Source organism: Eptatretus burgeri, chromosome 5 (assembly GCF_056783735.1).
Source record: "Eptatretus burgeri isolate ZD-2024b chromosome 5, Ebu_testis_v1, whole genome shotgun sequence".
NCBI lineage: Eukaryota > Metazoa > Chordata > Myxini > Myxiniformes > Myxinidae > Eptatretus > Eptatretus burgeri.
Genome location: NC_140965.1, coordinates 79,116,970 through 79,134,067, shown reverse-complemented (window position 1 = coordinate 79,134,067; position 17,098 = coordinate 79,116,970). Strand labels below are relative to the sequence as shown.

Here is a 17,098-nt window from a genome sequence, read left to right as displayed (position 1 = left end):
GAAAGCAACGTGGGAATTGGAGAGGAGGACCCTCCCTGAATTAATCGTCACAGACAGTGTCTGTGGTTGCTTAGCAACCCATCATGTCACGGAGTTATTTATCTGTGGCTCGTCGGCTTCAGGGTCATAGGTCGGGAATTGGAAAGCGGGATTGAGAAGCCCCCTCACAACCCCGACCAGCCAAACCCGTAACAGTGTGTGTGTGTGTGTGTGTGTGTGTGTGTGTGTGTGTGTGTGTGTGTGTGTGTGTGTGTGTGTGTGTGTGTGTGTGTGTGTGTGTGTGTGTAGATATACAGTATACGTATATATATATACATATATACTGAAAAGAATAATAAAATTCTTTTTTAAAACCCTGACGGTTCAGTGGACAACTATATCTTCCATCCTCTGAAGTTAAAAAAATTTGTAACACCGCATGTGGAGAGATGTTAAGTGTACTTGCTGTATGTCCATTGGGAACGGCTGTGTGTCACGATTGGGCTGCGAGGGGGACGAATCAGCATGAGGTTTGGGATGGATTTAACAAAGAGAGTGCGATTGGAGGGTGGATTTGCTTTCGGATTGGATGTTTGGGTCACAGGTTCAGTGTCACGTGTTCTATGTCTGATCTGGGTTTGTGTATTGGGTTTGGCCTTTGCACTCGCGGGTGGGGGCTGTGGGCGATTGCATAATCCTCGATAGGCAGCATGCAGGTCTACGTGATGGTTAATCGACCACATGCCCAAAAATCATGCTTTGAGAATTTCCCGGCTGGCCCGGCCGGGTGCTGAGGCTTTCACTGCCGTGTTTTCCCACACGAAGGTGTGATATAGATTGTGACAATGTGCCACTACCGGCGAAAGCTTGTCTCTGTATGCTACAGCGTGCTGGTGCTGCATTAACCGTGTTGCAAGTCATTTGGATGTTTGGCCCAGATAGTTGGCATCACAGTCTCGACAGGGGAATTCGTAGACGACGTTCATCTTGTCGAGTCTATTCATCCTGTCTTTGGGCCGAGACAGCTGTGTTAATCCAGATTGTTGACAGCTGTGCAGTGTTGTCTGAGGTTTGCATGTGACCCGGATTCCAAATGGTTGCAGAAAACAGCTGGCAATCTCCGAAGTATTGCCGATGTACGGTAATACTACTGTTTTGACCAGTTTCTCAGGTCGCGATGTGGGTGCCCTCCTCCGGCGGCAAGACCGAATGAATGCTGCCGGATAGTAATTGTTCTGCAGTAAGCAGGTGAAATGTTCAATTTTGGTCCATTATGCGTGTTGCTCACTGCAGTGCGATTTGGCCCGGTCAAACAAGGTTCGTGCACAAGACCGTTTGTTTATCAAATAAATGATCAAACACTCCCATCCACTATTTATATACTCTGTCTAACCAACGGAGAAAAAGACGATCGGGCAGGTTGGAAAGAGTTTATCAAAGATTTGGCAAAGGCATGCATATACAAAGCAAAACAGGTATTTACAAAGCAAAAACAGTGTCACAAAGAAACATCTTACCCCTAACACGTAAGCCCCTTTTTCAGTCATCTTATCGCAAATCCACACACACACACACACACACACACTCACACACACACACACACACACACACACACACACACACACACACACACACACACACACACACACACACACACACACACACACACACACAGGTGCTTCAATCATTCCAGGAGAAGGAAAGAAGAATGGTTGATATTGAACAAATGAACCCTTTTTTTTTAGCAGTCGGAAATGCTGCTGAGGTCAATTCTGCAGTTTAAATTTTGAAATCCGGTTCAGGTTAAGAGCTTCCATAACTTATCTCATTTCAGCTGTAATGCTTATAAATGTCTAGAGAGTTGTATCAACACATTATGTGATACTCCGGACGTGACTGGATGGTGGTTATCTCCAGACGGTGTTCGTCTCTGGACGTGTCCGGACGGTGTTTGTCTCTGGGTGTGATAATCTTGAAGTTAAGAATCGTGGCTTTGGTAATAACCAATATAAAATCTGAAAAATGACAGTTTTCATATGCACAGTGTTATCATCGGGATAAACGTAAGATATTTCGTTTGAATTCAAAGGAGCAGAGGAAAGTGAAAGTGAAAAGGGTTTAAGAATAATGGCACGTATTCCATTTCTTTTGCGTAATGACAAACAACTCAGTTTATATCTGTCATACAAATCATGAAAGAAAGACAAGAATATGCTCCAGGTCAATTGAGAATTGTAAAACTTTGCAGTCATCACAATGCATCGTTCAATCTTAGTTTGGATGTTCTGTCAAACAATGGATTGACTGATGCTCACACATCCAGGTGGACGTCATTTAATCTGAACACGTTGCTTTTGCTTGTTCAAGGTGTGAAGGATTCGGGATCAAAACGTGTGTTATTGGTCTTCGGGTTATTTTAGGCTGAGACATTGTGGAAGAAAAATTTCATGAATACAATCAAACTTGAAACAGACTTTATATCAATATTGGATACATTTCTCTCTTTCAGGTTTCAACTAGATGGAATAGCTGAACAATAGAAGGGTGAGAGTTTACACCCCATCAAAAATGGGGCACAAGAGAAGAAGCAGACAAAAGACTCACTAACAGAAAGGCAGCAGAGTAAGCCAGGATATATGGACAGTACGAGGGGATAGAGGGGGATAAGTAGATAAAGAACATGTGAGGAGAGAATAAGTAGTGACAACTTGGGTATAAATGTGGCAAAAGAGTGTTGATGGATTGGAGAGGAAGGGTCGTGGGAATAGAACAGATCAACAAGTCAGAATAGGAAGAAACGATGATTGGAAATCACAAGATGGCAATGGATTTCCATTAAAAGGAGGGAAGAAGAAGAACAAGATGGAACATGTAAATTCAGGGAGGCGATTCCACTTTTTTTTCTGTATACCTTGTCGAGGCTCGTGTGGGAGCGAACACACAATGCACATCAAGGCGGGGGGGAATGAGACAAGAGGGGAGGGAGTGGGAAGGACAAAACAGTGGGGAACAGAAACGTTAGGAGATCTGTGGAAGGGAGAGGGATGGGTGGGGAACATGGGGGATACAAGATGGACATTACAGGGAATTTGAAGGAGGTGGGCTTGGGGTGGATTAACGGGGGTAGAAAAGATCGAGGATTTGAATAAGAGGTGGTGGTGAACAGCTGTTTTGAAGGCCTGGAGGGAAGAATGGGATTGAATAGAGTGAGGGAGTTTATTCCAAAGGTGGGAAAAAGAGGAATGAAAGAGTGAAGGTGAGCAGTGATTTGTGATTATTTGGTGGTTTTACCAGAAGGGGGTTGTTGGCGGACCTTGAGCGCCCTGCGGAAATGTGGTGAGGAGAAATCGCAGAGAGAGAGAGAGAGAGAGAGAGAGAGAGAGAGAGAGAGAGAGAGAGAGAGAGAGAGAGAGAGAGAGAGAGAGAGAGAGAGAGAGAGAGAGAGAGAGAGAGAGCAAGGGGGGGGCGAGGCTGGAGAGGAGACGGTAGCAGACAGAAAGACCACCGACCAGCCTGCGGTGAGAGAGTGAGAGGTCCAAAAACTCAGCCTCATTGTGGGAGATGCCGATGATCCGAAATTCCTTGGTTTCCACAGCGTGAAGCTGAGAAAGGTGGGAGGCAGGAGCACCAGCCCAGAGGGGAGAGCAGTACTCCATCAGGCTGCGGATGAAAACTTTGTAAGTGGTCAGGAGCTCAGGTGGGCTGAGGAAGGACTTTGCACGACGGAGGATTCCCAGTCGGCGACAGGCTTTGGAGGCGAGGTTTGAAATGTGGCTTTCCCAGGAAAGGTCATGTAATGGCAGATAGTGAGAGCCAGAAGCTTGAAAGTTAGGAGAAGAGGTGGACAAAAGATTGGATGAGCAGTCACATTAACTCAGGGAGGGTTAAAAGTATGGTTTGCAGCCTGAGCGAGTTTGACCTTCGGAGCTCTGCAGTTACGAATGATTGAGAGGACAGTGATGGGGTATGAGGTGGAAGAAAACTGTTAGACCGTTGACTTGTGAGTACCCCACAGAGGAGAGCCGGACCCAATGGCACTGAACATGAAGACCTTGTACTCTTAAGAGCTTTGACTCTTCGAGTGGTGGGACTGACTTTGCTCTGCAGAAAATTAATTCGTGCCTCCCTGCTCTGAAGACCAGCAGGAGATATGTGATCATACCAGGACAGATCATGTCAGATTGTTATTCCACAGCATACGACAGACTGCACCTCTAATCGAGGTTGAAAGCAGAAGCAAATTGTAGGGTGAGCCATATTGTCTTCATGTATATAAATGAGTGAGTATATGTGTGACTTGGAGGCATATTTATTTGGATTGGTGAACAAAGATAGAACTGTAGCCAGCCTGTCAATGGTATGAAGGTTGTTTCAGCACAAGGTGGAGTCATATCTGCAAAGTGATACAAAGGGCCTTCCAAAGAGGCCGAGAGGTCATTAATGTAAACCAAGAACAACTATAGATCCCAAGGCTCTACCTTGAGAACAACCATCCTCCAGGAATAGGGAACGAAAAAATTATCCATCGGGTGACACTGCTTATGAGCATGATAGAAATTAACCAGCCAGACAAGAAGAGGACCCCAGATTCCATTGGTATAAAGTTTAGTGACCATCGATGAATGATAGATGGTGCTGAATGTTTGAGAGATGTTCAGCAAGACTGCTCTGACCTATTGATTGACACTCAGAGCATGCACACACCGCTGAGTTAACAGAAGGAGCAAGCTGAGGGCAAAGTGACCAGGACAGAAGGCAAATTAATGACCTGATATGCAAGAGGTCAGCCTCGATGCATACTGAGATTATCAATTCCATTATCTTGGTGATTATGGGAATAAGTTCTGAAGTTTGGAGCATCTGTCTTGGCATCATTCATGTGGATAGGAATGACATCCAGCACAATAATTTTGACAAAGATCTTACAGCTTTGGTGATGTTCAGTCAGTTTGGATAACAGTCACCCTCATGGAATCAAATGAAGTAAAGAAACTTCTCTAACTTATTACCTCCTCCACTGAAGGTGGATGGAGGTTATGTTTTCACCCTTGTCTGTCTGGTTGTCTGTCTGTGAACAGGATATCTCAAAAAGTTGTGGATGGATTTGGACGAAATTTGGTGGACAGTTTGGGTGTGTGACGTGGACAAAATAATTAGATTTTGGTGAAGATCTGGATCCTGCTTCTGGAATTTTTTCAGTGATTATTCACCATTTAGAGAAGGGGTTAGAAACGACATACAGCACGATATCTCAAAAAGTTATGAATGGATTTGGACAAAATTTGGTAGATGAGTTGGCTAGATGACAAGAACAAACCAATTAGATTTTGGTTCACATCAGCAGATCCGGCCGATCAGTGGGATACTAAACATCAACTGTTCAGCCTGGCGGAGGTATGTGCTCTCCTGCATGCCGTTCTAGTTTGATTCTTGTATTGTGAGAATTTGGAATTTAGGGCTGGCAGGCTGGCCTTGAGGTAGGCACACTCACCTTTCAGCTGTCTAACCTGGGTTTGAATCTCAGTCCAGCGATAAACTGTCATCCCCAGTGTTTCACAGGCAGGATGATTGATGAAAGTGTGTGCCATCTCTCGGATGGACAATAAACTGGGCATTCTGTCTGCCAGCATTCATTGCTGAACGTTAAAGATCCCACAGTGTCCTTTGCAAAGGGTAGATGAGCTATTTCCAGCACCATGGCCAAATTCAAAAGTCTTGCTCGAATTGCGGCAGGCCTGGTCAGCCAGTTTGTGAAAAACTTGGGTCAAAAAACTTCCTCCAGCCAATGCCACAATGATGTGGTAATAATTGTGGCCATTAAATAATTTGGAGTTTCCTTCTGTCTGAAACCATTTTGATGTCTTATATCAGGGGTTCTTAATCTTTTGATGATTCCAGACCCCCCAATGGATTGCCCAACATGGTCCCATACCCCCTTCGCTTGACTGCCAAAATCATCATCATCACCAGTCCTATTAGTTGACAGTATGAATTCCAAAGATGTCAATAACTTGAATTTATTTTAGATATGGATAGCTAGGAATAGAACATGAAAGGCAATCATAAGCATTTATCATATATATTTACAAAAAAATAAATAAAAAATAACCGAGAAATTACAAATATACAAACATTGAATAACAGTGAATATTGAATAACAGTGCTAGTTAGGCCTTCGTTATTTAATAACTTGGTTTACGCAGTTCCTCAGCTAAAATGTAGGGTCGGTAGGTTGAAATATAAATATAATTTCAATTTTTAGAAATTAAATATTTTTATGATTTTTTTTTCGGATGTTCCATGGAAAAGACAAGGGCAGGTGGGGGGGGGGGGATATAAATCCCGGACCAGGAGGATCTAAGAAAACATTGAAGATGGAAGACCATTCAAATGCAGGATGCCCATGTTCACTGTATCATCTGATGTGAAAAACAATAAAGAAGGATTAAAACTTGTTTTTACAATATAGTCTGGCATGTTTTTCTTAAAGAAACATGTTGGATCATCAAACAAATGGAAACAATGCTGAGAAAATTATTGTCCAAGTCGTAGATGTGTGCGTGCACGCCAGTGCATAGTGCTGGATATGATTAAAAAAGGTGTCTACTCTGAGTCAACACGCTCAAAACGGTCAATCAGAGCCATAACCAGCTCTTACTTTTCAGTGGACATCTGATCGTACCGTCTCCCCATCCCCATGAGCACATCTAAGGCTGATTTCTGGTCTGTTGAAGGCTGAATATCAGCATCTCGCAAGGAAACTGACGTACTTGGCACCAAAATCTTTTGATACGAACAGCGGTGTACAACTTTCGACGGAAACAAAATTGGCACGATCGAGAGTAGCCTGCAAATCATCCCTGCTGCTGCACTGAATTGATGCAATAGTTCGGCCAGAATATTCGTTGTCAAGATGTTGCGTGTTTAAATCACCAAAACAGTCACTCGAATTTATACTGCTGACATACTTCTGAACAATCACTTTCGCCCCAGAAACCACAGTCAATCTGAACCACGCTGACCACTGCTCAGACGCCATGACCGAAGACTACTGCGCAGTTTGGTTAAAGGTGACTCGGCATTTTGGTGCGCGCACAAAATTATATTTTGAAAATAAATGTGGACGTTTACATTTTGGGTTTTGAAACTTTTGCACCTTCAGCGGAAAATGTATAAATATAAAAGGCTAAAAATGTTTTATATTTATATTTCATTTCGGCAAATATACCGTCGGCGGATCCGTAAACCAAGTTATAAAATAACTAAGGCCTTATAATCTAACATTCTAACCAACTATAAATTAATAAATCAAATATATACAAATATTCAGAGATCGAGTCCCATACCCCCAGCATTTAGTTCCCATACCCCCAAGGGGTATGGATACCCCCGGTTAAGAACCCCCCACCTGCCTTATATGAATGCGAGGCAAGAATTTTTATAAATCTATGTTTTACCCTTTCTTATCTTAGATGCTTAATTGTGTCTATTTTCCTTTGGTTACTTTTAGCTGCTTTATGCCATTTGTGTGCATTGTATTTCTGGGTGAAGAAAAACAAATAAATACAATAAAATGCTTTTTCAATATGAAAATAAATCCTCTTTAACTGAACCATAATCAAAATATTTGGCAGAAGAAGGAACAATGATATGTCAACATGCACAAAAAGCCAGTTTAAAAATACGAGCAACCCATATAAGACAGAAACAAGCACAGTTAAAAAATTTGAAGTAAATTTTCTGTTTTTTCTGAACAGCTAGGACAATCAAGAATTCTTCTACCTCGTGAGGATCCCCAAGAGCCTCTCCAAGCATTTTCTCAATGTTCCTGGTTATGGCTACTTTCTGGAAGGCCTTCAATGGGTACTCTATCTTCTTGGGTGATGGCGCAGCCTGGAATACAAAGGAATGTCTGAACGAAAGAACACGCAGTCAACTGTAAATGTAAGTAAGAAAATGTTTCGAATTTAACACTTATAGACAACATTCAATACAAATAACGAGAACAAATCCACTCATTAAGACAAATACATTCATTCTGGGAAACAGTTGTCTTCATGACATGTAGTGACTCAAATGGGAAATGCACAAAATTAATGTAATCTTTATTCACAATTTCCTGAAGCTATATTCACAATGCAGAGATGTCACCATTCCATATCATTTATTTTGATGAAACCAAGGGAATGTTGATCAAGGTATGATAATCATCATCGGAAGCAGGGTGAAGCTGATGTTTTGGGCGTTAACCCTTCTTCAGAGCAAAAGAGCTTTTGCTCCGATATCTTTTGCTTTCTGTCTTTTGCTTCGATGAAGGGATAACACATGGAATGTCAGTGGCTCAGGTGCGAGCTCCATTGTGTGTGAAGCAGGTGTTATTGAAGGATTCAATAGATATCTGAGGGATAAAGCACTTTGTGATGTAATGCCCTGCCTGTGAAGCACCAATCCAGCAGTTATAGTTTCACACCAATGACAGCTAGAAGTTATATGAGAATCCAACCCAGGTGAGACAGCTCAAAAGTAAAAGTGCACTACTTCTGCGCCATGCACGACGCACCATCCTCTCAGGACAATCATTGGAATAAACTGCCGATTAAATACTGTTGGACCCCAACATCCGCAGGGGATATGCTCCTGAAAAATGTTGCTAATGTTGAATCCGTGAAAGTGGGGGCATTGTTTCAATGTTTAAAGGGGGATAGGTTCCCGACGGTTCACGATTCACAAAAGAAAATCAAAAATCCCATTAAAAAACAATGACTACGTCCGCAGTAAAAAAACACAAATATGTGAAGCACAGGGCCACAAATATAGAAGTAGGTCACATTTTATGAACTGCGAATGTCATGATCTGACAGTGTATTTATTATAATTTGTTAAATTGGTTGATATTAATTTTGTAAGTGCTGTGATTGTGTGATTGAGTTGAGCTATCCAAAAAGAGAGTATTTAAATTCAGATATTAATTTCTTTAAAATTGTAAAACATGAGAGTTCTTACTGTACTACCCAAATGAACATATTTGCATTCACCTTGTACCAGAAGTTCACCGAAAATGTAATGCCCCCATGCATCACAGATTCAATATGGTGCCACCTGCATACAGTTTGTTTTTGAGAAAAAAAAGGAATGAAAACACACACACACACACGCACGCACGCACGCACGCACGCACACACACACGCACGCACACACCTTCACAATAATTGATCAGAAGTACAAGCTGTCAGAAGAGCAGGTTCAATTAATAATATAGATATGAGGCCATCTCAAGATCCATACTTTCAGATGAAGTAAGTTCAAGAATAGGGGTAGGGGTACAGGGGGATTGATTATAGGGAATTAAAACTGAAAAAGTGAAGAGGGATGAGGGTAAAATAGGGGAAAATAAGGTTTGCAGGGTGGTTCGTAGATGGAGAAAAGCATTTGAAGGTTGGAAAGAAATACAAGTTAAGGGGAGAGAGGGAAAAGCATTTATTCATGGGCATATGGTAAAATGTTAGAGGGTTAGAGAAGCAGAGAGGATAGGGAAGGAAAGAGAGGGTAGTCAAAAATAAATAAGCAGGTTTAGGAATAGAGGAGAAGAAAGGAAAATGTTTGGAAATGGTTAAAACATATTTTCATTTTCATGATTTTGAGATGCATCACAAATACTTAATTATACAACATCACATGAACAAGCTAAACAAGATAAACAAGATAAACAAGATAAAAAATGCTTTCTTTTAAAGAGCAAATGTTTGCACTGTTGCATCCTTTATTCAAACTTCTATCCTTTAACATCCCTCTTGTTATAATCCAATCTTACCAGTACATTGGGATGTACAAAACATCACCAGGACCCACGACGGTTTCATATCCACTCACTTTTCTGAATTCAGGAAAATTGTCATAGTCTGGATAATCAAAGTCAACCTGAAAAAGCAATGCAGAAAACAAGTCATTTGATGATGCAACTTAAGTGACATCATCAAGTTCACAAGGTTGATCAAAACTGTGACAGACAATTTTAACAAATCACGTTTTTTTATTGCAATATTGTGTCTTCCCATAAAGCCGAGCTGACTTTCAGAAAAAAGAGAAGTGTGCTCGTGATGTCAAACTCATGGCAAGGTAGAAAACAGGGTTGTCTTCCCCGATTGGCAGCTCACCATTTCCACCAATGTTATTGGTTATATAAAAACAAGAGGGAAGAGGAGAATTGATACAGAAAAAGAACCAAAGGGTGGCTTGCTAATTACCAAAAAATTAATAAATACAGCTTATATACCATATATATGTATATATATATATATATATATATATATATATATATATATATATATATATATATATGTATATATATATATATATATATATATATATATATATATATATATATATATATATACACATATATATATATATATATATATATATATATATATTATATCATCCCCCCACTTCCACCTTATTGTCTGTACAGACAAGTTTTGTTTCGCTCCCACAAAAGCGAAGTGAAATAGGTTGGATTATATTAAGGCCACCTGCTGTAAATGTTCGTTTATCATGGATAAATGTTGTCGTGTTCATTGCTGTCCTTGATAGTACTGTACTGTACATCCTCGTATATTTGCTTTTGTTGCTTGTTTAGCATCGAGAGTAGACCTCGCATGCTTGACAACCTTCCACCCTTGCTTTCCATTCCCATTTCTGTTCTCTACCCTCCTCCCTCCTGACAACCTGTTCATTATCTGCATGCTTGTTGAAAAAAAAAGGGGGATATTGTAATCAGCTCTGTCCATCTGTCTGTCTGTCTGTCCATCACGCTATCTCCTGCTAAATGGTTGTGCAGAAATTCACCAAACTTGGTAGTTATGATCACCACATAGCAATAAGGTGAGAGAGCAGTGCCATTTTCGGCCCTGTCCCCTGGGGTGGGGTCAAAAGGTCAAATACCAAAAAATGCAATTACGGGCACATTTTAAAACATTTTTGTTGATGAAACTTTGTTCATGCAATCAACATTGGGTGAAACATGAAATATGTAACAAGTTTTGGGATTTGACTTCTGGTTCATGCCCCAGAAGGTTGGGACTTGGGATAACATGGGTCAAAATGGAATTTTCTTCAACTCACAATTTGATATTGGGTCATTGCTGGTCAAAAAAAACATTGGGTCATGTTTTGCCATCTATCAACTTTGCTTAAAGTGGGAAGCGTGGGTATTTGCAATGACGTACTAACAATATCGCTCAAGTTTCAAGATTGTAAACATCCTTTTTATTTTTTGTACTTTTTTATTTTTATTTTTATTTTTACAATTTCTAAAGCAGGTGGAGAAGATAGAACACAAATCATGGATATACGTGCAAACAAATACACGACACCACCCGACCTGACCAGACATAAACAGCCACTGAGCTTGAGTTAGTTACATATGCACCCACTGAACTTAGGGAATATGCCTGGTGTTGGCTTAATGGTTAGGGTGGTGGGCTTGGGATCCTAGGATCCTGAGTTCAAATCCCACTTGGCTGTTGAATTAATACCAGGTGGGGTTGACTCTGCCTGGCATCCTTCCAAGGTCAGAAAAATGAGTGCCAGCATGCTGGTATCCTGTGTTGGAGTGGCGACCCGTCCAGGATTGTGCCCAATAGCTAAGGAGACTGCTTCGGCAGCACCAACGCTCTGCAAGGAGTATGGTCCCAATGGATGGATGGAACTTAAGGAATCCTGAGTTAGTTATTTCATTATTGTGTGTACTTACATAGGTCCCTTGGTATCGGGGATGGGGGAAAATGCATTGTGTGGATTTAACTAGACTTTTCCCCTTCATGAAATTCCCCAACCTACACTTAGCTACATTCAACTTTCCAACAATCTATCTTTCAATCCATCACCAATCCCTCACCCTCCTTACTCTGAAACCGCCATCCACCATACCCCCCTCACTTCTCACCCTCTCAAACCCCGAATCCCCACTGGAAACCTTCCTCTCTTTGGTTTAACCTCCATCCATTCATCAATAACCATCCCTTCCGTCCTGAAAACCCATTAAAATCCTTTCCCCACTCGACACTTTCCGATGGCCTGAACCACATCGACACCACAACCACACCGATGCCACAATCACGCTGACACAACAGTCAAAGCCATAATCTACACCAGCCTGCAACATCACCGTAATCTACAAACAACGTCGCCAGTCTGCAACATCACCTTTGCCAGTCGGCAACCACGTCCCCACTGAACTGCACCACCGTCAAAGTGTGACGTCACACTGTAGCATGCAGCAGCCAATGAGGACATCTCACGTGGTGTCAAAGACTGTGTGGTGACCTTTGCTCCCTGGAACTCCACCTCCCACAAACTCTGCTCCCTCATGGCCACGTCTGGCCCTGGGAGCTAAAAAGGTAAACGACTGAAGCTGTTCACTACTATTGTGTGCACCTGCTCGAGAAGTTGCCTGCCTGTTTGCATGGGGAAATCACCAGCTGGGATGAGCCATGCTGGGTCCAAGACAAGCTGAGCTGGTTGGAAGACAAGCTGAGCTGGTTACAAGGCAAAGTGCACTGGGTGAAGTGAATGCGAGGCGAGGCCCGAGAACGTGGAGACACCACAAGATCCTTGGCGTGCAGCAAAGCTCCATCCTGATTTACAATATCTTTCCTTGTTTTCCCTAAACACCTATAATTAGTCTACTTGAGACGCACAAAAGGGCTGTCACGATGAAGAAGGAGCAACCAACAATTTTCCTCTTGAACCGTCTGGGCGAGGCACTCATTCGAACTTGATACCTTTCCTCGAAGCTCACATAATCGCGACGCTACACCTCCACCAACATCGCATCGACATGCCAATTACTCCCTCACTCCCCACCCTTTCCTACCCTCTATATTGTGATTGACACAAACCCGCCTTGTCTGTGAGGGTTTAGAGGCCCAAGCCAAGACTTGTTCTGCCTCTATCTTTTTTTTCTTCCTCTCTAATTTTCCCGGATGATTGTGACGGCATGCCAGTCTTGTGTATCAGAGGAAGTAAGATTGTAGAAGGGGCTTCCATAAGTGCTAAGGAAATAAATTACTGCTTTTCTGTGTCTTCAAATCTTGTATGACTTGTGAATCTCGTGCTTTGTAAATGCGTGCTTATTGCTTTGTTTGATTGTGAATAAATGCTTGCTCCTCTGTTCGGTAAGCATCTTTCAAACCTGCCTGGCTGTCCTTTCTTCATTGGTCCAGAATAGTGTGTACTTAATAGATAGACGGGAAGTTCTGTCCCACTAATTTGCTCCAACCGATAGCTGACTTCCACCCACAGTTTTGCTCTGCTGTACATAATAAGTAGACATGGTACGTTGTCAATAGCGCGGTTCCCTAGTTAAAGTAACCAAACAACCAGTAAGGTAACGCGATTAATAACAGCAAGGACCCTGCTCCTGTTCCCTGTTGTGATAGCCCCTGTTCCCAGAAACCATAACAATATTGTCGTGTTTATCAATTGTGTCCCCCATGGTCTGGTTCCTTCTTGCTAACTCTGTGTCACCAGCTCACTGTCCTCTCCATAACTCTTTCCATTACTTCATAGAAAATAAATCCATAAAAAAATCCCTTCCCACCCAATGCTCATCTCCTCATTGTAATCTGAGTTTATGGACTTGTCTTATTCCTTGCTTTCTGTCTCCATCCATCACCCTTTACCCCCATCCATCACCCCAAAACTGTACGTTTAAGCAGAGAAACATATTTTGTGTTCTATCATTCTACTCTTAAATTCCTTACATTGTTTATTTCCATTGTGTTAATCACTCGTGTTCCATGTGATGTGCTACATTCCTCCCTATCTCCATGTCTGTGGGTCTACAATAAGGTTGAGTGGCCTAATCTCTTTGTTCCAATTCCTCCTGTTAGTTAGCCCCTCCTAAATCATTTTTCAAAATTCCCAGAAGGGGGTTGCTGGTGGACCGCATGCACCCTGCAGAAACCTGGAGGGGTGTGTTGGGAAGGGGGGGGGGAGGGACACAGCCTGGATAGGGAAGAGGGTGCAAGACCAGAAAGGAGGTGGTACACGGCAGAGACCACCGACCTGTCTGCGTTGACAAAGTGATCGGTCCATCGACTCAGCTTCATCACAGGAGATTCCAATGATTTTGAGTGATCCATAAATATTTGTTCCCATCCTTTTTCCGAAATACAAATTCGCTTTCATTCCTCCCATGTTTAATGATATAATGAGGAATGTTCTACATTTTCCCTCTTTGCCTACTTTTCCAATTCTCCTCTTCTCTCCTGTTCCCTATGCTTTGTCCTGCTCTCCCATTTTCCTTCATGTTCATACCCATCTCTCTTCCACCCTTCCTTGTTCCAAAAACTATAAATCTTCTGCATTATTGAAAAATTGTAGTGTTGTTTTCTTATAGACTTTTAATAGTCTGCTTTTCTATCCTGTCCATGGTATTTGTGAGAATATGCTGGAATTTCAACAAAATAAGTGTAGCCCAGTGTGTGACAAGTTTTTATTTCCACCTCACTTCTGGCCTCATTCCACACACCCTCTCTTCCCTCTGTTCACCCAGTCTCAACCCCCTCCCCCCCATTCCCAGGGCACCCCTGTTCTTCAAGAAACCCATACCTGGTTTCACTGTCCACGTCCAAGCTCTATCATCTTATCTCTGTAACCGACTCTATGTGTCCACATTGTCTCATGATCTTTCCTCTAGTTTTTTTGTCACCTCCGGCTTTCTCGCATACTCACCTCCAATTTGTTCTGCTTTTACTGCCCACCCTCCGCTCCCCACTCCCATTCATTCATTCACACTACTCTATTACTGCCACTTCCTTCTTGGATGGTTATTTGGATGTGTCCATGCATTTTTGTCTTCCTGTTCCCCTTTTTATCCCAGTCTGCAAAGCCATTGTACTGTCATTCAGCTCTTCCACAAGCCGAGACTTATACGTTTAAAGTTTTTATGTCTTTTTTTTATTTGCAGACTAAAATATTATAACTTTCAGCTGTCCAAACAAAAAGGACTTGCAAAAGCTTTTTGGGTCAAAAAGATGTAAATTTCCATCAAATAAGTAGCAAGTCATCTGAAAACGGTGTGTAATGGAAAATTAGCAGATTTTGTTAAGGTTAGTGTTAGTCTGTGTCGGCAGACAGTTCGAATGATAGGTCTTATTAACTGAAAGTTGACAAAAGGTATGTTGACCACTGTGGGAAGCAAAGTAAAGCTGACGTTTCATTTCGGGCCCTTCCTCAGTAGATCAGTGACCTCTCTTGTTCTGATGAAGGGCTAATGCTTGAAATGTCAGCTTTATTTCCCACGGTGGTTAGCATACTTTAATTTGTCAACTTTCAGATGACTAAACCTATCGTCCATGTGTGTAGTATGTGTTGTGTAGGTTCTCTGTTGGAACAATGATAAACAAGAACCAAGTATGCAGAGATAATCCAAAGAATAACACTCCCACCATGACAAAAACAGACTGAAGGACACGGAAAGCCTGTACATAAAGATCATTGAACCACATTTTAGGATTCCGTGAGATCTCAGAGAGTAGGAATTCCTTCAGTGGCCAGCATTCTTTGCGCATTCATCACCGGGGTTTGTATATGAATCGCTGTAACGTTTGCTTATCTGGCAAATGCTCCTTGGAATGTTTTCCATCTTTTGTAATGATCCCTATAGTATCCTTGGATTCCTTGAATCTGCTTTAGCCTGTCCTTAGAAGGAAGCTGTGCCAATCACACGGCTGAGTTTGGAACGAGGCCACATTTTGGAGGTTGGGTTGCTTTCTGATTCCATGGAATTCTGCAGTTCATAAGATTCTAATGGAATTCCTTTTCACTTGAAGAGCTCAGTTAATCTCTCACCACAAACAGTAAGCCAACTTAGTAGTCGTAAGCAAACTATTTAAATGTCTTACAGACTTTCATATCAAGGAAAGAGATAAAAATGCTTTCACAATATCACATATTATGACCCTATTTGGTGAAGAAAAAAACAAGGATAAATGAGGCAGAGAAAAATCTTAAAAACCATATTATAAAAAAAAATCTGGAATGTTTATATGGATTTGAAAAATGCTTGAAATAAAAAAATCCCGACCTGGCTTTGCCGGTCACAGGGGTGGTGGATGGGGTATGGGTAGAGGCAGTCGAACTGTTTTGGTGGGAAGAGGATGCAGCGCTTGTGGCCTTTAACCTGTGCAAAGAAGTTCTGCTGTTCATCATAGTGGCAAGGAGTCACATTTCCTGTGGAAAGAGTCAGAATTGAGGAATATTAAGTGTTTCATGTATTTTTCAATGTTTGTGACAAAAATAAATAAATGTATGAACCCCACAAATCTAGGTAGCCTCATGGTCTTGTTTACTCCTACTCCAACTACATCTCCAACAGTGCCAATTAATCCTACCTTCTTGCGGGGTCGGCTGGGGAAAGTATTTGGCCCATTTCTTTCACGAATTAGCTGGCCAGGCCTGGTGGCAGGATATTATAAAAGACCCAGGGTGCTGGCGAGAACTCACCGACTCGTCGTGAAGGACAGCTTGGGATCTTGTTAAAGTCCACCAATGAATGTTCTCACTCTTTTGTCAGACGGTCATTGTTGCCCGCAGTTCATATCGTTTTGGCTGATATGGGATGTGATGCGTGCCTTGCTGCTCCATCAGGCTAGGGGGTGTAAGCTTATAAGTGTTTTTAAGTGTTTCTGTGTTTGTTTGTACGTTTGTACATTATTCTTTCACGGCCAAACTGGAGCACCGAGAGACCCAAAATTTTGGGTGTAGGTACTTCAAAATCTGGGCAAGGTTTTAAGCTCCCACACACTGGCCTGGACATCCGTTTTGAGGCCACCAAAGACAACGATAAAGTGCATATTGGGATGTGGGGTCGGGCAGAGCAATCGGTCTCAGGAAAAAGGTAACCATTATGAGGCCAATAACTCCATAGCTTTTCAATATCCAACATGTCCCAAAACCACCACCGGTAAAAGCTCACCCAGATGGTCAGCCCGGGTCTCCCCCCCCCCCATGCAGCACTGGGTATCTCCTCACTCCCTCCCTGGGCAGGGTCGGGTATCCCCCCACCTCCGTGGGCAGCACTAGGTAACCCCTGCTAGTAGACAAGATAACCGAC

The 17,098-nt window shown here is 42.2% G+C and overlaps 1 protein-coding gene across 3 annotated transcripts in view; it reads right to left on the bottom strand.

Annotated features, from left to right (window-relative positions):
• The window catches only part of HIF1AN (hypoxia inducible factor 1 subunit alpha inhibitor), a 69,753-nt gene that overhangs the window by 14,704 nt on the left and 37,951 nt on the right, over positions 1 to 17,098 (bottom strand). For 2 of the 3 annotated variants that reach the window (XM_085882560.1, XM_085882562.1), the window contains exons 4-7: positions 16,070 to 16,215; positions 9,791 to 9,897; positions 9,015 to 9,078; positions 7,762 to 7,872 (exon numbers count right to left, since the gene is read on the bottom strand). In XM_085882560.1, coding sequence (XP_085738686.1) covers positions 7,762 to 7,872; positions 9,015 to 9,078; positions 9,791 to 9,897; positions 16,070 to 16,215 — 428 coding nt within the window. Of the gene's footprint in view, positions 1 to 1,387; positions 1,995 to 7,761; positions 7,873 to 9,014; positions 9,079 to 9,790; positions 9,898 to 16,069; positions 16,216 to 17,098 lie in introns of those variants that run through there. The other variant, XM_085882561.1, reaches the window with a different exon arrangement.